Below are 25,901 nucleotides of genomic sequence, written 5' to 3'. Positions count from 1 at the left end.
CTAAGCTGAAACTCTGAAGGGGAACTGTTAGAACGCCTGTGCCACAAGTTCAACCTGCACAGGAACTTTGATTTCATTAGAGTAAGAGAAAGACTATAGTGCCCCTCACCCCTTTTCAGCATGATCCCAAAGGACTGCATCCAGAGTAAATTTAGTCATCTAAGGGGAAATGAGTGGAACAACAGATTAGATTCTGGCCTTTCACCCTTGGCAGCTGGGTTCAAATGCAATTGAGAAAGTCTTGTGCTGCTATAAGGCTTCTATTCGCAATGAGTTCTGGCAATCTCAATCTAGTTCTTAGGGCATTGGCCTACAGCATAAAACTTCCCCTAATTCAACACTACTTGGCATTCTTATTCAGACAGGTTACATGGTGACTGGAGTGGGAATTGTAAAATGTGTCACACTGATAGCGTTAGGGTGCTTTTCTGAGGTTGGTGCTGAGGCACGTTGTAGGGGTGGAGTAGTGGGAGCTTTACTTTGCACCTGCCTGTGCTATACCTGACCTGGAAGTGCTTGTTGCTGACACAGGATCTTGAAATCTGAAGAGGTCGATTTTCCAGGACTAGCATCCCTCCTTTTGGTGAGCACCAAAAAAAAATTACCATCTGCCAACACTCACACGTACTGATATGAATAAAGAATTGGAACTGATGCACACTTCTGTCTTCCAATCAATATCTTCAAGATCCCCTCTTGAAATGTACAGAGCCGTAGCATCACATTAAGAACATCCACCATCATGTCCCAGCATTTTTTTTATTCGTTCATGGGATGCGGGCGTCGCTGGCGAGGCCAGCATTTATTGCCCATCCCTAATTGCCCTCGAGAAGGTGGTGGTGAGCCGCCGCCTTGAACTGCTGCAGTCCGTGTGGTGACTGTTCTCCCACAGTGCTGTTAGGAAGGGAGTTCCAGGATTTTGACCCAGTGACGATGAAGGAACGACGATATATTTCCAAGTCGGAATGGTGTGAGACTTGGAGGGGAACGTGCAGGTGGTGTTGTTCCCATGTGCCTGCTGCTCTTGTCCTTCTAGGTGGTAGAGGTAGCGGGTTTGGGAGGTCCTGTCGAAGAAGCCTTGGCGAGTTGCTGCAGTGCATCCTGCGGATGGTACATACTGCAGCCACTGTGCTTGATGTCAAGGGCAGTCACTCTCACCTTACCTCTGGAATTCAACTCTTTTGTCCATGTTTGGACCAAGGCTGTAATGAGGTCTGGAGCTGAGTCGTCCTGGCGGAAGCCAAACTGAGCATCGGTGAGCAGGTTATTGGTAAGTGCCGCTTGATAGCACTGTCGACGACACCTTCCATCACTTTGATGATTGAGAGTAGACTGATGGGGCGGTAATTGGCTGGATTGGATTTGTCCTGCTTTTTGTGGACAGGACATACCTGGGCAATTTTCCACATTGTCGGGTAGATGCCAGTGCTGTAGCTATACTGGAACAGCTTGGCTGGAGGCGCAGCTAGTTCTGGAGCACAAGTGCTCAGCACAACAGCCGGGATGTTATCGGGGCCCATAAGCCTTTGCTGTATCCGGTGCACTCAGCAGTTTTTTGATATCACATGGAGTGAATCGAATTGGCTGAAGACTGGCTTCTGTGATGGTGGGAATATCGGGATGAGGCCGAGATGGATCATCCACTCGGCACTTCTGGCTGAAGATGGTTGCAAACGCTTCAGCCTTGTCTTTTGCACTCACGTGCTGGACTCCGCCATCATTGAGGATGGGGATGTTTACAGAGCCTCCTCCTCCCATTAGTTGTTTAATTGTCCACCACCATTCACGACTGGATGTGGCAGGACTGCAGAGCTTTGATCTGATCCATTGGTTGTGGAATCGCTTAGCTCTGTCTATAGCTGTTTAGCATGCATGTAGTCCTATGTTGTAGTTTCACCAGGTTGGCACCTCGTTTTTAGGTACGCCTGGTGCTGCTCCTGGCATGCTCTTCTACACTCCTCATTGAACCAGGGTTGATCCCCTGGCTTGTTGGTAATGGTAGAGTGAGGAATATGCCAGACCATGAGGTTACAGATCGTGCTGGAATACAATTCTGCTGCTGATGGCCCACAGCACCTCATGGATGCCCAGTTTTGAGCTGCTAGATCTGTTCTGAATCTATCCCATTTAGCACGGTGGTAGTGCCACACAACACATTGGATGGTATCCTCAGTGCGAAGACCAGTGCTGGTTGGCTACTGTCCAAGGTCTGCTACTGTCCAGTTAAGTCTGCTAACAGCACATTATCATATGCAATAAAGGAGTTCCGCAATTAAAGGGAGTGTTGAAGCATGGATGGGAAGTGAGTTAAAGGACAGAAAACGGAGAGTATTGGTTAATGGATTTTTTTTAAGTGCCTTTCACTGCTTCAAAGTCCATCCAATTTTCCTGAGCATTCAATACTCCACCAATCTTCTTTTCCTTCTCTGACTTGAATTGATAATATCTCATCACTGAGTCCCATAACAGAGGGAACCGTCGTAAAATTATAAGAAATAGGAGCAGCAGTAAGCCATACAGCCCCTCGAGCCTGCTCCTCCATTCAATAAGATTACGGCTGAACTTCTTCCTCACCTCCACTTTCCCGCCCTATCCCCATATCCCTTGATTCCCTTGGTGTCCAAAAATCTATCTATCTCAATCTTGAACAGACTTAAGGACTGAGCATCTGCAGCCATCTGGGGTAGAGAATTCTAAAGATTCATGACTCCAAGTGAAGAAATGTTTCCTCTTCTCGCTTCTAAATGGCTGACCTCTTACCTTGATACTATGACCCTAGTTCTGGACTTTCCAACAAAGTGGGGGGAACAGCCCCTCAGCATCTACCCTCTCAAGCCCTCAAAGAATTTTATACTTTTCAATAAGATCACCGTTTATTCTTCTAAATTCCAGAGAATATAGGCCCATTTTACTCAATCTCTCCTCATCCCAGGCTGTGAAGTCCCGTCTTCACACTGAGGACACCATCCAACGTGTTGTGTGGCACTACCACTGTGCTAAATGGGATAGATTCAGAACAGATCTAGCAGCTCAAAACTGGGCATCAATGAGGCGCTGTGGGCCATCAGCAGCAGAAGAATTGTATTCCAGCACAATCTGTAACCTAATGGCCCGCCATATTCCTCACTCTACCATTACCAACAAGCCAGGGGATCAACCCTGGTTCAATGAGTGTAGATGAGCATGCCTGGAGCTGCACCAGATGTACCTAAAAATGAGGTGCCAACCTGGTAAAGCTACAACTCAGGACTACATGCATGCTAAACAGCAGAAGCAACATGCTATAGACAGAGCTAAGCAATTCCACAACCAATGGATCAGATCAAAGCTCTGCAGTCCTGCCACATCCAGTCGTGATTGATGGTGGACAATTAAACAGCTAACGGGAGGAGGAGGCTCCATGAACATCCCCATCCTCAATGATGGCGGAGTCCAGCACATGAGTGCAAAAGACAAGGCTGAAGCGTTTGCAAACATCTTCAGCCAGAAGTGCCGATTGGATGATCCATCTCAGCCTCCTCCCATTGTCCACACCATCACAAAAGCCAGTCTTCAGCCAATTCGATTCACTCCACGTGATATCAAGAAACAGCTGAGTGCACTAGTTACAACAAAGGTTATGGGCCTCGACAACCTAGCGGCTGTAGTGCTGAAGACTAATGCTCCAGAACTAGTCTCGATCAAACTGTTCCAGTACAGCTTCGACACTGGCATCTACCTGACAATGTGGAAAACTGCCCAGGTATGTCCTGTCCACAAAAAGCAGGACAAATCCACTCCGGCCAATTACCGCCCAATCAGTTTACTCTCAATCATCAAAGTGATGGAAGGTGTCGTCGACAGTGCTATCAAGCGGCACTTACCAATAACCTGCTTACCGATGCTCAGTTTGGCTTCCGCCAGGACGACTCAGCTCCAGACCTCATTACAGCCTTGGTCCAAACATGGACAAAAGAGTTGAATTCCAGAGGTGAGGTGAGAGTGACTGCCCTTGACATCAAGGCAGCATTTGATCGAGTGTGGCACCAAGGAGCCCTAGTAAAATTGAAGTCAATGGGAATCGGGGAAAACTCCAGTGGCTGGAGTCATACCTAGCACAAAGGAAGATGGTAGTGGTTGTTGGAGGCCAATCATTTCAGCCCCAGGACATTGCTGCAGGAGTTCCTCAGGGCAGTGTCCTTGGCCCAACCATCTTCAGCTGCTTCATCAATGACCTTCCCTCCATCAAAAGGTCAGAAATGGGGATGTTCGCTGATGATTGCACAGTGTTCAGTTCCATTCGCAATCCCTCAGATAATGAAGCAGTCCATGCCCACAAGCAGTATGACCTGGACAACATCCAGGTTTGGGCTGATAAGTGACAAGTAACATTCATGCCAGACAAATGCCAGGCAATGACCATCTCCAACAAGAGAGACTCTAACCACCTTCCCTTGACATTCAACGGCATTACCATCGCCAAATCCCTCACCATCAACATCTTCGGGGGGTCACCATTGACCAGAAACTTAACTGGACCAGCCATATAAATACTGTGGCTACAAGAGCAGGTCAGAGGCTGGGTATTCTGCGGCGATTGACTCACCTGACTCCCGAAAGCCTTTCCACCATCAACAAGGCACAAGTAAGGAGTGTGATGGAATACTCTCCACTTTCCTGGATGAGTGCAGCTCCAACAACACTCAAGAAGCTCGACACCATCCAGGACAAAGCAGCCCGCTTGATTGGTACCCCATCCACCGCCCTAAATATCCACTCCCTTCACCACCGCCGCACCGAGGCTGCAATGTGTACCATCTACAGGATGCACTGCAGCAACTTGCCAAGACTTCTTCGACAACACCTCCCAAACCCGCGACCTCTACCACCTAGAAGGACAAGGAGAACAGGCACATGGGAAAACACCATCTGCACGTTCCCCTGCAAGTCACACATCATCCCGACTTGGAAATATATCGCCGTTCCTTCATTGTCGCTGGGTCAAAATCCTGGAACTCCCTTCCTAACAGCACTGTGGGAGAACCTTCACCACAAGGACTGTAGCGGTTCAAGAAGGTGGCTCACCACCATCTTCTCAAGGGCAATTAGGGATGGGCAATAAATGCTGGCCTTGCCAGCAACACCCACATCCCATGAACGAATTAAAACAAAAATGTAGTGAACCTTCGTTACACCCCCCTAAGGCATGTAAATGCTTCCTTGGGTATGGAGACCAAAACTGTACACAGTACTCTACACGTGGTCTCACCAGAATCTGAAATAATTGCAGCAAGGCCTTCCTTACCTAAATACTGCAAACTCCTTGCAATAAAGGCTAACATAGCATTTGCCTTCCTAATTGCTTGCTGTACTTGCACGTTAACTTGATGTGTTTTGTGTACAAGTACACTCAAATCCCTCTGAATACCAGCATTTATTAGTGTCTCACCTTTTAAAAAATATTCTGCTTTTCTATTCATCCTACCAAAGTGGATAATTTCACATTTCCCCACGTTATACTCCATCTGCCTCTGTCTCGCCCACTTACTTAACCTGTCTGTATCCCTTTGCAGCCTCTTTGCGTCCTCCTCACAGCTTACTTTATCAGCTAGCTTTATACAGTCAGCAAACTTGGATACATTACATTCAGTCCCCTCATCTATGTGATTGCTATATAATGTAAACAGCTAAGGCCCAAGCACTGATCCTTGCGGCACCCCACTAGTTACAAACTGCCAACCCAAAATTGACTCGCCTATTCCTACTCTGTTTTCTGTCCGTTAACCAATCCTCAATCTGTGCTAATATGTTACCCCCAATCGCATGAACCTTCATCTTGTGTAACACCCTCTTGTGTGGCACCTTATCAAATGCCTTTTGAAATTCCAAATATACTATATTCACTGATTCCCCTTTATCCACCCTGCTAGTCACATCCTCAAAAAAACTCTAAAATTTATCAAACATGATTTCCCTTTCATAAAACCATGTTGACTCTGCCTGATCATATGATTTTCTAAGTGCCCTGTTACTACGTCCTTAATAATAGATTCTAGCATTTTCCCTACTACTGGTGTCAGGCTAACTGGCCTATAGTTCGCTGTTTTCTATCCCTCCTTTCTTGAATAGCGATGTTACATTTGCTACCTCCCAATCCACGGGGACCATTCTAGAATCTAAGAGATTCTGGAAGATCAAAACCGACGATTTCTCTATCTCTGCAGCCACTTCTTTTACAACCCTAGGACGTAGGCCATCACATCCAGGGGATTTGTCGGCTTTAATCCTGATAATCTCTCCAGTACTTTTTCTTTACTAATCTTAATTACTTTAAGTTTGTCACGCTCATTAGACCCTTGGTTCCCCACTATTTCTGGTATGTTTTATATGTCTCCTACTGTAAAGACAGATACAAAATATTTGTTTAACGTCTCTGCCATTTCCTTATTCCCCATTATAATTTCTCCTGTCTCTGCCTCTAAGGGAACCAAGTTTACTTTCATTTATCTCTTCCTTTTTATGTACTTGTAGAAGCTCTTACAGTCTGCTTTTATATTTCTTGCTAGTTTACTTTCGTATTCAATTTTCTCCCTCTATCAATTTCTTGGTCATCCTTCGCTGATTTCTAAAACTCTCCCAACCCTCAGGCTTACTATTTTTGGCAACATTGTAAGCATCTTTTAATCTAATACTATCCTCAACTTCTCTAGTTAGCTATGGTTGGATCACTTTTTTCCCATGGACTTTTTATTCCTCAAGGGAAATGTATATTCATTGAGAATTATTAATTATTTCTTCAAATGTTTGCCATTGCTTATCTACCGTCATATCTTTTAATCTAATTTTCCAATCTACCTTCGCCAACTCGCCCCTCATACCTATGTAATTGGCTTTGTTTAAATTTAAGACCCTAGTTTCAGACTTAACTGCATCACTCTCAAACTCAATATGAAATTCTATCATATTATGATCACTCCTTCCTAGAGGATCCTTAACTATAAGATTACTAAATAACCCTGTCTCATTACACAACACAAGATCTAAAATAGCCTGATCCCTGGTTGGTTCCTCGACCTATTGTTCTAGAAAACTGTCTCGTATGCGTTCCAGGAACTCATCCTCCAAACTACTTTTGCCAATTTGGTTTGCCCAGTTCTTATGAAGATTGAAGTCCCCCATGTTACCCTTGTTACATGCTCCTCTAATTTCCTGATTTATACTCAGTCTTGTCCTACACACCCTATCAAAACCCTTCATAATTTGAAAAACTTCTATTAAATATCCTCGTAACCTTTACAGCTCCAATGGAAATAGTCCCAGTGTATCAAGTCTTTCCCCATAACTGTAGTTTTTTTTATCACTGGTGTCATCCTGGTGAATCTACACTCCAGGCTTTATATGTCTTTCCATTAAGTATATACTCCCATTCCTTTTTCCCCTCCCTGTTATTGTAACGATGCTAGTTTCCTGCTTAATGTGGTATACAGTGATAATCTCTGCTTGCAAGTAAGCATGAAAAGGCTCATTTCCTAAATTTTCCTGTTTAGTGGTAAAACTAGATGAAATTGAATAAGATTTTCAATTTACCAAATCTGTTGAACAGAAGTCTGATGGTTATTTTGAAACTGCTAATGACCAGCAGTCTGCTTTAAAGCAATTTGAAAAGATGGAAGTTCAGTAGAAGAATATGGCAAAGCCAATAGATTGGAATAGGTGGTAGCACTCCTGCATTTGAGTCAGATGTTGTGGACTCAAACCCCACTCCAGGAGTTGAACACTTAATCTAAGCATTTGTATAGCGCCTTTAATGTAGGAAAAGTCCCAAGGCGTTTCACAGGAGCATTATCAAACAAAATTTGACACTGAGCTAAGTATGGAAATATTAGGACAAGTGACCAGAAGCTTGGTCAAAGAGGTAGGTTTTAAGAAGCATCTTAAAGGAGGATAGAGAGGCAGAGAGGTTTAGGGAGGGAATTCCAGAGCTTAGGGCCTAGGCAACTGACGCACAGCCGCCAATGGTGGAGTGATTAAAATCGGGAATGCGCAAGAGGCAAGAATTGGAGGAGCGCAGAGATCTCGAAGGGTTGTCGGGCTGAGGGACGTTAGAGATAGGGAAGGGTGAGGCTATGGAGGGATTTGAAAACCAGGATGAGAATTTTTAAATCGAGGTGTTCCCGGGCCGGGAGCCAATGTAGGCCAGCGAGCACAGGGGTGATGGGAGAACGGAACTTGGTGCGAATTAGGATATGGAGGGTGGAAGATGGGAGGCCAGCCAGGAGATCATTGGAATAGTCGAGACGAGAGGCAACAGAGGCATGGATGAGGGTTTCAGCAGCAGATGAGCTGAGGCAGGGGCGCAGACGGGCGATGTTACGGAGGTGAAAGTAGGTGGTCTTAGTGATGGAGCGCATAGCTGGTTGAAAGCTCATCTCTGGGTCAAATAGGACACCAAGGTTGGGAACGGTCTGGTTCAGCTACACAGAGTGGCCAGGGAGAGGGATGGAGTCGGTGGCTAGGAAACTGAGTTTGCGGCGGGGACCAAAGACAATGGCTTAGGTCTTCCCAATATTTAGTTGGAGGAAATTTTTGCTCATCTCGGACAAGCGGGACAAATCAGAGACAGTGGAGGGGTCGAGAGAGGTAGTGGTGAGGTAGATCTGGGTGTCGTCAGTGTTCATGTGGAATCTGACGTGTTTTTGGATGATGTCGCTGAGGGGCAGCATGTGGATGAGAAATAGGAAGGGCCAAAGATAGATCCTTGGGTGACTCCAGAGGTAATGGTGTGGGAGTGGGAAGCGAAACCATTGCAGGTGATTCTCTGGCTACGACTGGATAGATAAGAATGGAACCAGATGAGCGCAGTCCCAGCCAGCTGGACGACAGAGGAGAGGTGCTGCGGGAGGATGCTGTGGTCAACTGTGTCAAAGACTGCAGACAGGTTGAGGAGGATTAGGAGATATAGTTTACCATCGTCACAGTCACATAGGATGTCATTTGTGACTTTGATGGCCGTTTCAGTAATGTGGCAGGGGCAGCAACCTGATTGGATGGATTCAAACATGGAGTTGCGGGAAAGATGGGCATGGACTTTGGAGACGAAAGGAAGGTTGGAGATGGGGCAGTAGTTTGCAAGGACAGAGGGGTTTTTTGAGGAAGCGGGTGATGACTGCAGATTTGAAGGGGAGGGGGACAGCACCTGAGGAGAGGGAACTGTTAACAATATTAACTAACATGGGGGCCAGAAATGGAAGTTGGGTGGTCAACAGTTTGGGAATAGGGTTGAGGGAGCAGGAGGTGGGTCTTGTGGTCAAGATGAGCTCGGAGAGGGCATGAGGGGAGGTAGGAGAGAAACTAGAGAAAGATGCCAGTTTAAGCGCTAGGGCAAGGGGGAGCCTTAGGGGAAATTTGACTTTGGGCTCGGGGAAGGGAGGGAAGCGGCAGAGTCAGCTGAATGGATGGTCTCAATCTTAGTGACAAGGACGTCATTGAGCTCCTCGTTGAGGTAAGGGTGGAGGGGGCAGGGAAGAGGAGTTTAAGACTGTTTGTAGCGGATGATCCTGGAATAGTGAGCAGTTTTGGCAGGGGAGAGCAGGACCCGGTAGTGCTTTGTGATCCAGTCAGATCTGGCAATGAATGGCTAAACCAGTTGTCCGCTATAAACGTTGAAGTCTGTGTCCCTTGGACTTAAGGGAGCGAAGATGAGGGCCATACCAGGGAGAACGACCAGGGTGCGAGAGAGTAATAGTTTAACTGAAGGAATACTGTCACAGATGGTGTCCTTTGAATGAAACATGTTCAGATGGATGTTGAGGATACATGGCATTATTCACAGAAGAGCAGGAAGATCTCCTCGTGTTCTGGCTAACATTCATTCTTCAAACAATGTCACTGCACCCCCCCCCCCCCCCCCCAGATGAACGAGTTATTAATTCAAAAAAGCTGCTTTGTGTGCCTATATAGCTGGAGATAAATCATTGTGTGTGAAGTGATTTGAGAAGTTCCTGAGAGAATTGATCAGATGCTATACAAATGCAAATCTTTCTGTTCTTAGCAGATATGAATTATTATAACATTGTATCAGAGTTAATATCAAAGAAGTATAGCTGCAGGTCTGAGATTTTTTTGTGGGGGAAGGAAGAAAGGAGGGGAAAACTGACGGAAGTGTGTAAAGGAGAGATACTGAAAAATGGAAGGGAATGATATATCAGGTAAAGAAATCCATTATCTGGATCCTGATTCCCTCCAGAGGGGTTCGGGGGAGAAATTAACATTCAGTTTATGGTTCATTTAGGAAAATGTTTTCAAAGTCTGGTCTCTTAGTTAAGTATAACCAATATGATTTTATGATGTGTCCTGGCCAATATTTATCCCTCAACCAACATCATTAAAACAGATTATCTGGTCATTTATTACATTGCTGTTTATGGAACCTTGCTGTGCGCAAATTGGCTGCCGCCTTTCATATATTTAACAGTGACTGCACTTCAAAAGAACTTCATTGGCTGTAAAGCGCTTTGGGATGTCCTGAGGCCGTGAAAGGTGTTCTATAAATGCAGGTTGTCCTTTACTATCGGTTGTTATGTGGTTTTGGTCTGCAGGTACTGTTTTTACCCAAACTACTATGCAAATAATTATCCTTATTTAAATTTGTACAGTTTATAATTGTACAAGATACAAATTATTTCCATTTTTAAAAATTCTTAGGCTTATGTAACTGAGTTAAAACAACATACATGAAAATGTTCTGTAAAAGAAACACATTTATGTATGATGCCTGCGGAACCTTTAGGTGGGTACGGTAGCATAGTGGTTATGTTACTGGACTAGTAATCCAGAGTCATGAGTTCAAATCCCGCCACGGCAGCTGGCGAATTTAAATAAAAAATCTGGAATTAAAATACTAGTATCAGGAATGGTGGCCATGAAACTACCGGATTGTCGTAAAAACCCATCTGGTTCACTAATGTCCTTTTAGGGAAGGAAACCTGCCGTCCTTACCCGGTCTGACTCCAGACCCACAGCAATGTGGTTGATTCTTAATTGCCCTCTGAAATGGCCTAGCAAGCCACTCAGTTGTAAAATCTCGCTACAAAAAGTCATAACAAGAATAAAACCGGACGGACCACCCGGCATCGGACCACTAGGCACCGGACACGACAACGGCAAACCAAGCCCAGTCGACCCTGCAAAGTCCTCCTCACTAACATCTGGGGACTTGTGCCGAAATTGGGAGAGCTGACAGACTAGTCAAGCAATAGCCTGACACAGCCATACTCACAGAATCATACCTTTCAGCCAACGTCCCAGACTCTTCCATCACCATCCCTGGATATGTCCTGTCCCACCGGCAGGACAGACCCACCAGAGGTGGCGGTACAGTGATATACAGTCAGGAGGCAGTGGCCCTGGGAGTCCTCAACATTAACTCTGGACCCCATGAAATCTCATGGCATCAGGTCAAACATGGGCAAGGAAACCTCCTGCTGATTACCACCTACAATCCTCCCTCAGCTGATGAATCAGTCCTCCTCCATGTTGAGCACCACTTGGAGGAAGCACTGAGGGTAGCAAGGGCACAGAATGTACTCTGGGTGGGGGACTTCAATATCCATCACCAAGAGTGGCTCGGTAGCACCACTACTGACCGAGCTGGCCGAGTCCTGAAGGACATAGCTGCCAGACTGGGCCTGCGGCAGGTGGTGAGCGAACCAGCGCCAGGGGAAAAACTTACTTGACCTCGTCCTCGCCAATCTACCTTTCTCAAATGCATCTGTCCATGACAGTATTGGTAGGAGTGACCACCGCACAGTCCTCGTGGAGACGAAGTCCCGTCTTTGCACTGAGGACACCATCCAACGTGTTGTGTGGCACTACCACCGTGCGAAATGGGATAGATTCAGAACAGATCTAACAGCTCAAAACTGGGCATCCATGAGGTGCTGTGGGCCATCAGCAGCAGCAGAATTGTATTCCAGCACAATCTGTAACCTCATGGCCCAGCATATTCCTCACTCTACCATTACCAACAAGCCAGGGGATCAACCCTGGTCCAATGAGGAGTGTAGAAGAGCATGCCAGGAGCAGCACCAGGCGTACCGAAAAATGAGGTGCCAACTTGGTGAAGCTACAACTCAGGACTACATACATCCTAAACAGCGGAAGCAACATGCTATAGACAGAGCTAAGCGATTCCACAACCAACGGATCAGATCAAAGCTCTGCAGTCCTGCCACATCCAGTCGTGAATGGTGGTGGACAATTAAACAACTAACGGGAGGAGGAGGCTCTGCAAACATCCCCATCCTCAATGATGGCGGAGTCCAGCACGTGAGTGCAAAGGACAAGGCTGAAGCGTTTGCAACCATCTTCAGCCACATGTGCTGAGTGGATGATCCATCTCGGCCTCCTCCCGATATCCCCACCGTCACAGAAGCCAGTCTTCAGCCAATTCGATTCACTCCATGTGATATCAAAAAACTGCTGAGTGCACCGGATACAGCAAAGGCTTATGGGCCCCGATAACATCCCGGCTGTTGTGCTGAGCACTTGTGCTCCAGAACTAGCTGCGCCTCCAGCCAAGCTGTTCCAGTATAGCTACAGCACTGGCATCTACCCGACAATGTGGAAAATTGCCCAGGTATGTCCTGTCCACAAAAAGCAGGACAAATCCAATCAGGCCAATTATCGCCCCATCAGCCTACTCTCAACCATCAGCAAAGTGATGGAAGGTGTCGTCGACAGTGCTATCAAGCGGCACTTACTCACCAATAACATGCGCACCGATGCTCAGTTTGGGTTCCGCCAGGACCACTCGGCTCCAGACCTCATTACAGCCTTGGTCCAAACATGGACAAAAGAGCTGAATTCCAGAGGTGAGGTGAGAGTGACTGCCCTTGACATCAAGGCAGCATTTGACCGAGTGTGGCACCAAGGTGCCCTAGTAAAATTGAAGTCAATGGGAATCGGGGAAAACTCTCCAGTGGCTGGAGTCATACCTAGCAGAAAGGAAGATGGTAGTGGTGTTGGAAGCCAATCATCTCATCCCCAGGACATTGCTGCAGGAGTTCCTCAGGGCAGTGTCCTTGGCCCAACCACCTTCAGCTGCTTCATCAATGACCTTTCGTCCATCATAAGGTCAGAAATGTGGATGTTCGCTGATGATTGCACAGTGTTCAGTTCCATTCGCAGCCCCTCAGAAAATGAAGCAGTCCGAGCCCGCATGCATCAAGACCTGGACAACATCCAGGCTTGGGCTGATAAGTGGCAAGTAACATTTGTGCCAGGCAAGTGCCAGGCAATGACCATCTCCAACAAGAGAGAGTCTAACCACCTCCTCTTGACATTCAACGGCATTACCATCGCCGAATCCCCCACCATCAACATCCTGGGGGTCACCATTGACCAGAAACTTAACTGGACCAGCATATAAATACTGTGGCTACGAGAGCAGGTCAGAGGCTGGGTATTCTGCGGCGAGTGACTCACCTCCTGACTCCCCAAAGCCTTTCCACCATCTACAAGGCACAAGTCAGGAGTGTGATGGAATACTCTCCACTTTCCTGGATGAGTGCAGCTCCAACAACACTCAAGAAGCTCGACACCATCCAAGATAAAGCAGCCCGCTTGATTGGCACCCCATCCAGCACCCTAAACATTCACTCCCTTCACCGGCGCACAGTGGCTGCAGTGTGTACCGTCCACAGGATTCACTGCAGCAACTCGCCAAGGCTTCTTCGACAGCACCTCCCAAACCCGCGACCTCTACCACCTAGAAGGACAAGAGCAGCAGGCGCATGGGAACAACACCACCTGCTCGTTCCCCTCCAAGTCACACATCATCCTGACTTGGAAATATATCGCCGTTCCTTCATCGTTGCTGGGTCAAAATCCTGGAACTCCCTTCCTAACAGCACTGTGGGAGAACCGTCACCACACAGACTGCAGCGGTTCAAGAAGGCGGCTCACCACCACCTTCTCAAGGGCAATTAGGGATGGGCAATAAATGCTGGCCTCGCCAGCGACGCCCACATCCCATGAACGAATAAAAAAAACATGCTAAACTTAACAGAAGTTTGGCACGATGCAGAAGGGCTTACTTGGCTGTTCTTGGAATGTAGGTTCATCATTGTAGCTAGAGGTACCTGTACAATTCCAGGATATATGTATACTTTATACTTCCAAAAAGGGATGAATGTATAAAACTCCATAAAGGGATGAATGTATAAAACTGTGCATTGTACATAATAGAAATTCTGGATTGCTGGCAAAGTATACAGCAGCAACCATCAGAGTATCGGATGCCAAATTCTTTCCTCCTCTCCCTCAGAATTAGCCTATAATTATCAGTCTTCTGCCTGCCCATTTATCAAAGTAATCCATCTGATGCATTGCGATTTTATAAGTAGATACTACTTGCAAGACTGAGCTTGTTTTTTTAAACCCAGAAACTAGTTCGGACTTGTAGTTAGCAATTATTTGTAAATACTTGTACTAGAATATTTTTCTATCCTATTGCAAAGTAAAGTTTTGGAGTACGATAATTTGGTACACAGGGACAGAAGCAGGCCATTCAGCCCCTCGAGCTTGTTCCGCCATTCAATCAGATCATGGCTGATCTCTACCTCATCTCCATTTACCTGCCTTTTCTCCATATCCCTTGATACCTTTATCTAACAAAAATCTATCAATTTCAGTCTTGAAAATTTCAATTGACTCCGCATCAGCACCCTTTTGGGGATCAAGTTCCAGATTTTCTCTACCCTTTGTGTGGGAAAAGTGCTTCCTGATTTCACTCCTGAATGGTCTAGCTCTAATTTTAAGATTATGCACCCTTGTATCGACCCTATCAAATCCCTTTTATTATTTTAAACACCTCGATTAGATCATCCCTCAGTCTTTTAAACTCACTGAAATACAAACTGACTTTATGCAACCTGTCCTCATAATTTAAGGCCAACATTCCATTATCTTTTTTAATTGCTTTTTGTACCTATGATATTAGTGATTTGTGTACATGGACACGTATATCCCTTTGCTCTTCCACAACTTAGTTTCTCACCAATAAGAAAATATTCCGATTTGTCTTTCTTACATCCAAAGTAGATGACCTCACTTCCCCAAGTTTAACTCCATCTGCCATAGTTTTGCTCACTTACTTATATCCCTTCTGTCTATATCCCTTTGTAACTTCCTGCTTCCATCTACACAACTTACTATGCCTTCTAACTTAGTGTAATCTGCAAATTTAGATGCCTAACTCTCTATTCCTTTAACCAAGTCATTAATATATATGGTGAAAAGCTGAGGCCTCAGTACAGATCTTTGGAGAACACCACTTGTCACATCCCACCAATCAGAGAATGAGTTCCTTTTGTCCCTACTCTCCCAACAAATTACCAACACATGTCACAAGGTTATCTCCAATTCTGTGTGCTTTCATTTTTAATAATCTGTTGTGCGGGACCTTATCATATGTCTTCTGAAATCGATTACAATGTAACAAATACACAATAGATACAAAAGGGTCCAGAGGGGCAGTTTTTTCACTCAAAGGGTGGTGAGTGTCTGGAACGAGCTGCCAGAGGCAGTAGTAGAGGCGGGTACAATTTTGTCTTTTAAAAAGCATTTGGACAGTTACATGGGTAAGATGGGTATAGAGGGATATGGGCCAAGTGCAGGCAATTGGGACTAGCTTAGTGGTATAAACAGGGCGACATGGACATGTTGGGCCGAAGGGCCTGTTTCCATGTTGTAACTTCTATGATTCTATGATTCTATACTCCTTGTTCCTGAAGACGTATGTTTGCTCTCCAATTGTTGCATATGTTTCCTCTCCAATTGTGTAAAACAAGTTGGTGTATTAACAAATGAGATTTAAAATCCTTGTGGGACTAATCTGCCAAATATGAGAATTGAAATTTAAATGCAACCAGTTGATATCATGTTACATTTTATAAAACTGCTTTCTCCAAAACAAGTTCTTGGAGCATAAGGACAAATTACAAATGCTGGAATTCTGAAATAAAAATAGAAAATTCTGGAAATACAGAGCAGGTCAGTTAGCATTTGTAAAGAGAAATGTGGGTTTCTGACAATTCAGATGTCTACCCTTTAGACTGAAGAGTGATACATAAACATTTTAGTAAGGTTAGTAAAATAGATAGAAAAAGGAGGGAAGAGAACCAATAAATGCACCAATCACAGAGTTAATGTGCTACATGACCTGCAAACTGCTAAATAAGAAACCGTTAATGATGTAAAAGATTATTGAGGCAGACATATAGAAACAACAAAAGAATAATTTGGCGGGGGGGAGGTGGATAGGGAGGGGCAATGAAAAGAGATAGGAGAGGCACATGCACAATAAAAGCATGAGAAGAAAAAGAGAAGAAAATTTTAAATAGGTATGATTGCAGCAAAAATAAAGTTAGAACAGAAAATGCAAGTGAAAGATGATGGATTTACCAATTGTGAAGAGTAAAAGAATGAGTCCTCACCAAGAACCCAGATCATGATCGCTGTGCTCTGATGTAGAGTCTCCGATCCAAATATCAACCACCTCCCTCCCTCCTAGGCAGTGGAGACACCCACCCCAATCCTCATCTTTCTGTTGGGCATAACGCAGCCCTTTGGTCTTAATATTGCCTTTAGCAACTTCAAACTTTAGTTACACCCTACATTGCCTTCACAGTAATGGGTGCTTGCAATGTGGGGGAGGGTCTGCTAATGCCTGGGATGAGGAATGATGGATTGACATTTGGGTCGGAGACCCTTTGTCAGAGCAAAGCATTAGCTTTGTTCTTTTACTTCCCATAAGATTGGGGGATTCACTATGCTTCACTGTGTTTTCTGTTTTAACTTCATTTTGCTGTATTTGCAGCTTTTAAAATTTTATTTCTCTTTTTTTATTTCTCCTGCTTTTATTGTACATGGACTTTGAGTTCTTTCACTTCTGTGCTATTTTCATGTTACTTAACTTTTTTTTCATTTAGCAGGTCATTTAACAAAAGGGAATTGGATATATACTTGAAAAGGAGAAACTTGTAGGGGTATAGGGAAAGAGCAGGGGAGTTGGACTAATTGGATAGCTCTTTCAAACAGTCGGCAGAGGCATGATGGGCTGAATGACCACCTGTGCTGTATGATTCAATGATTAACTCCCTTATGGTGTATCTGTTGGTTCTCTCCTCCTTTTCTCCAATTTTCCCAAACACACTAAAATGTCTGTTTATCTCTTAGCCTTCAGTCTGCTGAAAGGTTCACATCCAAAATGCCATAACCTGTCTTTTCACATTGCCGATGCTGACTGCCCTATGTATTTTTAAAACATTTTTTTATAACGTATGCTGTCTCTGTAGTCTAATAACATAATTAATCCAGAAATAAATACTATAGAAGTTCTTTTAGAAAATTCCCCAAAAGCTAACATGTAACACAAACACTGACATTATTACTAAAATATATTTTGATCTAAAATTCTGACCAATTGGATAAATATTGTTGTGAAGTAGTAGTCTGGACCAATCCACACTCACATCTTTTATTTAATCCTCAGAAGAGCAGTCAGGTTCCTATCATGGTAGTGACACAGGAGGTGATGATACTAGTGTCTGGTCAGGAGGGACAGATGAGGGACTGGAGCTGTCTCACCGTTTTACACAGAGCAACTTCAGTGGCGGAGAACTGGATCCTGAGACTGAAGAGCTTATACTAAATGTGGGAGCCCGTCTGCAAGCAGCTTTAGAAAAATTGCTGGAAGCTATCACCGAAACCACCTATCAGGTAACAAATTTTCTATCCAAGTTTAATTTGAAGTATCTTGTCTGCATTCACAACTCTTCACTGTGAACAGAATTTCCCTGTTTGTTTTCACTTATTGGTAACACTTAATTGGTCAATATGGACTCCACAATTTTTAGTTTTCTCCATAATGTTACTATGCTTGATGTATCACTGTCTTTTCTGCCCTTCCCGATGCTCTTCAAATACTACTTGTCCCTTTGAATCAAAATGTGATCTTTTGTGCAATGTATCTGATAATGTAGCATGTTCGGGGGGAGTTATTGGAAATAGTACGAGATGCCTAGTACCCTCCTGGTCTCTTTGAATGATGGACAAATAAAATATCAACAAAACTTATGTCAGGCTATAAACTACAAATCAGACTTAAGGAATATTAAACAGAAGCAAGAAAAAACACTGCAAACTTTACTAGATTGCGGTAAGAGCATACTTGATTTTATACCAGTATTTCAAACCTGTTTCAAAAATAAGAAATGCCTTGGAATACTAATAATTCTCAGAACTTGGAACGCATGTCTGTGAAGAAATGCCTAAACACAAAGTTGGATATCAAGCGCTTTCCTATCAGCCCTAGCTTGTTCAACTGCCTAGCAAACCAGAAGTCTACTAAAGAACCTAGTCTATTAGCCTGGGTTATATCCTTCTTGATCCCTTTAATGTCCACACTATAGATACTGCTCACAATTAATCAAGCTGACTCACTGTAAAACACTTTTTGAAGTGACACACTTGTCAATTAAATTAATTTGCACAAATATTAAGAAAGCACTGCTGATTATTCAGTAAATAGAACCACCTCTGTTGGGGCAGGCAATCATATTTGATGACCCTGGCTCCTTATTGAAGTAGCCATTGTTAAGTTATGATTATTACAAGACAAAACCAAAATTGTCCTGCTAGATTCCCACCAGCATCTAGTGCATCTGCCTTGACTACATCAACCTTCTGCTTGATGGGGTGAGCTTGATGGTTCTCTAAGCAAGTGCTCATGGTCAGAGTAGTTCATTTACCCTCCTTGAAGCCGAAGAATCAGAAAAAAAAACGAAAAGCAAAGTAAGGACTGGAGGCTTTGATCTCATGGAGGAGAGATGTTGGAAGAGGATGCCTTTCTAGAGTTCTTTTGTAGACACGTATCCCAGAGAGAATCCATTAAACATTGGATCCCAGACCCCTGGAGCAAGAGTCCAAGTTATTGTGTGCCGTTGAGCAGGGAGCGTTCTCCAAAGAGTCGAACCAGATCTGGGTGGCCTGTCACCAGGCCCACCAGCCCAGGTTGATGTTGCAGTGGATATATTACAAGCTATGGTTAAGGCTGATCTTGGTTTTTTTTGAAGTCGACTGTTGCCAGCTACAGTCCGCTGCACACTCATAACCGGTGGTCCTCCATGACGTTGATTCAGGTTAGCACGATTGCACTTGGCACCCCTCCCTTGGGAATTACACCAATAACTATTACAACTTGGGATGTTTTCCTATGTTAAAGGCACAATATAAATGCAAGTTGTTGTTGATTGTGCTTCCATGTTGCAATCTGATGGTAACAAAAGAAAACATCAATAACAAGTCCCTGAGCACTCTTGGAATGGATAGGAAACTAACGAAATGGTTTATAGCAACAGTTGGGGTGAGACAAACTGTCACCTGATTTATTTAACCTAGTCCTGGAAGTAGTAATGAACTTTGCACTAAAAGATGATATTGGAATCTCTTAATGTGGCAAGATTTTAAACAATCTCAGATTTGCTGATGACATTGACCTTATAGCAATATCTTAAATAGATGTGCAGAAACTAACTGATAAGTTGTATGTGGAGAGTAGAAAATTTGGATTACACATTAACAAAAAGAAGACAAAGGTCATGTCATTTGGGAAGCATCAGGAAGATGTACATATTACAGTTGGAGGGGATGCAGTTTAACAGATGGAAAAGTTTGTATACCTTGATGGGTTAGTGTCAGAATGGGAGTTGTGAAGAAGTCATATAAAAAAGGAAAGGACTTGCTTCTGCTGCTTTTGGCAGATTAAGCAGGATATGGAAGGCTGAAGATGTTTTGGTAAAAATGAAGGTAAGCGTTTATGAAGCGATGGCTATCCTCATTATTATACGGATCTGAGTGTTGGAACATGAGAAAAGTATCTGTTCTCATCAACTAACAGCAGAAATTAGAAGAATACTAGTAGTGTCCAGGATGCAAAGAATCAAGAATGATATAAGAACATGGTTTGGACTAAAGGGTACAATTCTAAAGGGGGCGCAGGAACAGAGAGACCTGGGGGTACATGTGCACACATCGCTGAAGGTGGCAGGGCAGGTTGAGATAGCTGTTAAAAAAAAGCAAACGGGAACCTGGCCTTTATAAATGCATTATATATAGAGGCATAGAGTACAAAAGTAAGGAAATTATGATGAGCCTTTATAAAACACTGGTTCGGCCACAACTGGAGTATTGTGTCCAATTCTGGGCACCGCACTTTAGGAAGGATGTGAACACCTCGGAGAGAGTGCAGATAAGATTTACTAAAATGGTTCCAGGAATGAAGGACTTCAGTTATGTGGATATACTGGAGAAGCTGGGGTTGTTCTCCTTAGAGCAGAGAAGGTTGAGAGGAGATTTGATAAAGGTATTCAAAATCATGAGGGGTCTAGACAGAGTAGATAGAGTGAAGCTGTTCCCATTAGCAAAAGGGTCGAGAACCAGAGGACACAGATTTACGGTAATTGGCAAAAGAATCAAAGGCGACATGAGGAAAAACTTTTTACGCAGCGAGTGGTTATGATCTGGAATGCACTGCCTGAAAGGGTGGTGGAGGTGGATTCATTCGTGGCTTTCAGAAGGGAATTGGATAAGTACTTGAAGGCAAAAAATTTGCAGGGCTACAGGGAAAGGGTGGGGGAATGGGACTAGCGGATTGCTCGTGCAGAGAGCCGGCACAGGCATGACTGGCCAAATGGCCTCCTTCTGTGCTGTAACCATTCTATGACAAGAAACAGTGCTTATACAGAAGATCGAAGAAAGACGACTGCAATGGTTTGGGCACGTTTCAAGAATGGAAACAGCTAGAATGGCTTTGCATACAGAGGTACATAGAACAAGAAATCGAGGAGCATCAAAGAAGCGCTGGATAGACAATGTCAAGAGTGACTTGTCACAGAAAGAGATACAAATGACTGAAGCTGCTAGGCTAGTTCAGAAACAAAAACAATGGAGTGAATTTATTTAGCCCCATTGTCGCTGACGCATGAGAATTTAGTAGTAGTAGTAACGGATTCAGTTGGCTCCTTCCTCCCTTTCAGTAAAGGATGACTGGGCCTTTAGCTCATAATTTCACCTAGTTGTCACAGGAGAGCAATGCCCTCCCGAAAGGGGTTCGTCTATGTCTGATGTATCCCTGGTGGGATGTGGGGGACTCGCCTCAGGGACATATGGAGAATGCGTGCAAGGCAAATAGACCCCAGTCCATTCCATCCCATCTGTATGGCAACTGCCTCGAACTCAGTGGCGAGACTAGCCCTAGAATCTTTCCAACCCAATAGTCAGGGAAGCTCGATCTGCATATGTACGGACAACACTACATAAGCAAGAGGGGGTAACTTGCTTGTGACTCCGTAACCAAACAAGGTTAGATATTTTGTTGGCTACAGTGAAACTCCATATTTATGTTGTTTATTCATGGCTTAGTGCATAGGTACAGGAAAAAGCTATTTGTGTCCGTTAGTCTTTTCTTTAGTTAAAAAAACACCTTGGTCTTGAGTGTTAACGTAGTGGCTGTTTCATTTAGCCTGCTAAACAGTTCATTCATTAGCATCTAATGTCCAGGCTCATGAAAGATATCTGGAAGTTTAAATTCACTACTTTAAAGACCTTGACCTAGAAATTGGGCTGTGACCATTTTTGGGCACTCGATGGGGGAGGGTAGATTACTCCCCCCCCACACCTGAATGGTGAGGCCCGAGGCTCTCCAGATATTGGGCCTTGGGCCTCATTTCAACATTATCAGCGAAGCGTCAAGAGTACACCAGTGAAGAGGACTCCCAAGTTTGGACTGCTAAACATCAGCCCTCGGAAGTGTTGTCAGGATGGGGGCCTAAACTGGGGATCGGGATGGAGGTATGGGTCGGGGACCTTACTTACCACAGGCGATCCCTAGCATTGGCGCGGGCTGCCTCATGGCAAACCAATCTTAGGTGCCTCAAACAGGCGTTAGACCTCTTATTTGCATATTCAAAGGGCCTAGTGCCTGCTTCAGGCTGGGTAAAGCGCACCTCTTGTTTGTCTTTACCCTAATATGGTGGACGGCACATTTCTGGCAGGATATGCGCGCGCATTTCCTGCCCACCATATTGGGGCCTTAGTAGTCTGAGCAGCACCCAATAAACGGGCGCTGCACAAACCAATTTCTAGGCTCTTATCTTAGATTCCTTACTTTAAAAGCACTGCTATTTCAGTTTGCAGGGTTCACGAGCTTCATGCATGGTTGGCAGTCCAATCCTGCACTAGTATGCAGATGGAGTTACAAAACTACAGCTGTCATTTTTGCTTAAAATTCTGTGTATTTTTAATTGCTGTCAGGAAATAAGTGTGCCAACGTTTTTCTTCCTATCACTATATATCCCTTCCATAGAAAGGAACTATCACTTTGATACTTTTAGAACCTAAATTTTCTATATGGTTAAAAGCAAGAACTTTTTGCAGTGCAAGTTATTTGGGATCAAAACTTTAGATTAATCACCAGTGGTTGATGAATTTAGTTATACAGTGTATTTTGTTATTTTATTGCTTGGCTGGTAATGAATTGCTAGAGATAGTTTGCTCTACTTGTACTATGATTACTGTCTGTGCCACTAAAGAAAGGGTTTTCTGTGAACACTGTTTGGAAGCCAGCTATTTGGAGTAACTTACATTAACTTTCTTAACATCTTTAGTTGTTAAGTGTTTTTGATGTTTAAATGGTTCAGGAAAATTTTGTTTTTCCTCGAGGCATTAACATTAGATATTAATCTTATATTTTAATAGAAATTTTATTTATATAGTGCCGTTCCCAACTTCAAGACATCCCAATGCACTTTATGCCAATAAAGTGTTTTTGAAATGCAGTCGTCGTTGTTTCGTGGTGAAATGCGGTTAGAAAATTTGCGCACAGTAATGTCTCACAAATAGTAATGAGTTATATGACCAGATCTATTATAGTGTTTGAGGAATTAACAATACCAGGATCTAGCACAAGTGGACTGGAAACAAAGATTGGTCAAGAAAACAGTAAATGAGCAATGGCAGGCCTTCAAGGCGGAGATAGTTCGGGTACAAACCAAGCATACTCCCATAAGGAGGAATGATAAGGCATCCAAAGCTAGAGCTCCCTGGATGACAAAGGAAATAGAATAAAACAGAAAGAGGAGGCTTATGACACATCAGGTACAGAATACAGTCAAAAGCCAGGCAGAACACAGAATGCAGGGGGAAATTGAAAAAGGATATAAGGGCAAAGGGAGAATATGAGGAAAATATTAGTGGGTAACATAAAAGGGAACCCAAAAATCTTTTATAAACAAATAAAAAGTAAAAGGATAGTTAAAGGAATGATGGGGCAGATTAGGGACAAAGAAGGAAATCACCTTGTGGAGGCGGAGGGCATAACTGAGGTGCTGAATGAGTATTTTTCATCTGTCTTCACAGAAGAAAAGAATGAAGTTAATGTTGCAGTAGAGGAGGAGGGAGTAGAGATATTGAATAGGATAAAAATAGATAGAAAAGAGGTGCTAAGTAGGTTGGCACCACTCAAAATTAACAAGTCACTTGGTCCAGATGGGATGCATCCTAGGTTGCTGAGGGAAGCAAAGGTGGAGATGGCAGAAGCGCCGACCACAGTCTTTCAATCCCCTGGATATGGGAGTGGTACCAGCAGAATGGAGGGTTGCAAATGTTACACCCCTATTCAAAAAGGGGAGAGGGATGAACTTGGTAACTACAGGCCAATCAGTCTTAACGTCAGTTGTTGGAAAAGTTCTAGAGACTATTGTCAAGGACAAAATTAATTCTCACTTGGAGAAGCATGAGTTAATAAGGGACAGCCAGATTCGCTAAAGGCAAATCATGTCTGACTAACCTGATTGAGTTCTTTGATGAGGTATCAAAGAGAATTGATGAAGGTAGTGCAATAGATGTATATATGGACTTTCAAAAGGCATTTGATAAAGTACCACATTTCAGACATATTCAGAAAATAGAAGCACATGGGATCAAAAGGACGGTGGTAACTTGGGTACATAATTGACTAAGGGATAAGAGACAGAGAGTAGTGGTGAACAGATGTTTTTCTGACTGGGGGAAGTATGCAGGGGTCGGTATTAGGACCATTGCTTTTCTTGTATGTAAATGACCTCGTCTTGGGTATAGGGAGTACAATTTCGAAGTTTGTGGATGATACAAAACTTGGCAATGTAGTAAATAGTGAGGAGCGTACTGGCAAACTTTAGGAGGACATAGACAGACTGGTGAAATGGGCAGACACATGACAGATGCAGTTTAATGTGGATAAGTGTGAAGTGATGCACTTTGGGAGGAACAACATGGAGAGGCAGTGTTATGTGGATAGTACTATTTTGAGGGGGGAGCAATAAGAACATAAGAAATAGGAGCAGGAGTGGGCCATCTGGCCCCTCGAGCCTGCTCCGCCATTCAACAAGATCATGGCTGATCTTCTACCTCAATGCAGAGGGAGCTGTGAATGTATATTCACAAATTATTGAAGGTGGCAGTGCAAGTTAATAAAGTGGCTAAGAAAATGAATGGGCTACTTGGCTTTGTTAATAGGGGCATTAAATACAAAAACAAGGAAGTCATGCTAAACCTTTACAAATCACTGGTTAGGCCTCAGCTGGAGTATTGTGTACAATTCTGGACACCACACTTTAGGAAGGATGTCAAGCCCTTGGAGAGGGTACAGAAGAGATTTACCAAGATAATACCAGGGATGAGGGGCTTCAGTTATGTGAAGAGCAAATAGGGAGAAACTGTTTCCTCTGGCAAGTGGGTCGGTAACCAGAGGTCATAGATTTAAAATAATTGGCAAAAGAACCAGAGGAAATGAGGAGGAATTTTTTCACAGAGGGTTGTTAGGATCTGGAATGCACTACCTGAAGGGTGGTGGAAGCAGCTTCCATAGGAACTTTCAAAAGGCAATTGGATTTCGAAGAGGACTAATTTGCAGGGTTATGGGGAAAAAGCTGGGGTGCGGGACTAAATTGGACAGCTCACTTAAACAGCTAGCACAGGCACGACAATCCGAATGGCCTCCTGTGCTGAAAGATTCTGTGATTCTAGGACACTGGGAGAACTCCCACCTGTTCAAATAGTGTCACATGAGAGGACACACGGGGCCTCAGTTTAACGACTCATTCGAAAGACGATGCTTCTGACAGCACAGCACTCCCTTAGTACTGTGCTGAAGTGTCATCCTGGATTATGCGCTTAAGTCCTGGAGTGGGGCTTGTACCCACAACCTTCTAACTCGGACTACAATGTATCACTGAGCCAAGGCTGACATCTAATTTTGGATATTGAGCTGTGGAAAGTATGTTCTAATTTTGTTAGTTTCTGTACGTCTTATGAAAAAAAATGCAAACTTTTTGGGACCGCCAACTTGCTCTTGAACTGACGTGGATTTGGAATCCTGTTTTACCGGCTGTGTGTTGATTGACCTTTGTTTGCAGTCACACCTGCCAGGTTGCTTGGAGGTATTAAAGTTAAGCCACTCCCTCTGTTCTGTGTGCAAGATCAAAATCCAGGAAACAGTCATTGTGAATAATCCAAGTCCAGGAAGCAGTCTACAGCTCTTGTGCTGCTACAGAAAAAGAACCATTTTTGAAGAGAAGAGAAAGTACTGAATAGTGTGTCCTCATCATTGCATATATTGTGTCATATGAAGATATTAGTGAGCTACAGGAGGATCCTCAGTGATCTATTTATCTGCATTGAGACAGATAATCCTTGGAAAAATACTGGCTGGATTTCTTCAGTTACACTGGCTTGCTACCTGCTGTTTCTTTAAATCAGAAGTGAACATTGTTGCTACAGTGACTGACTATTTGGCTCATCATCCATGTATTTGACAGGGTAGA

General features: G+C 43.9%; 1 protein-coding gene across 3 annotated transcripts in view; it reads left to right on the top strand.

Moving 5' to 3' along the window:
- The window catches only part of akap9 (A kinase (PRKA) anchor protein 9), a 248,150-nt gene that overhangs the window by 94,614 nt on the left and 127,635 nt on the right, over positions 1-25,901 (top strand). For all 3 annotated transcript variants that reach the window (XM_068006479.1, XM_068006470.1, XM_068006463.1), the window contains exon 23: positions 17,534-17,760. In XM_068006479.1, the coding sequence (XP_067862580.1) occupies positions 17,534-17,760 (227 nt within the window). The remainder of the gene's footprint in view (positions 1-17,533; positions 17,761-25,901) is intronic.

Source organism: Heptranchias perlo, chromosome 2 (genome assembly GCF_035084215.1).
Source record: "Heptranchias perlo isolate sHepPer1 chromosome 2, sHepPer1.hap1, whole genome shotgun sequence".
NCBI lineage: Eukaryota > Metazoa > Chordata > Chondrichthyes > Hexanchiformes > Hexanchidae > Heptranchias > Heptranchias perlo.
The sequence above is the reverse complement of the archived record's forward strand: the minus strand, read 5'-3'. Positions and strand labels throughout refer to the sequence as shown.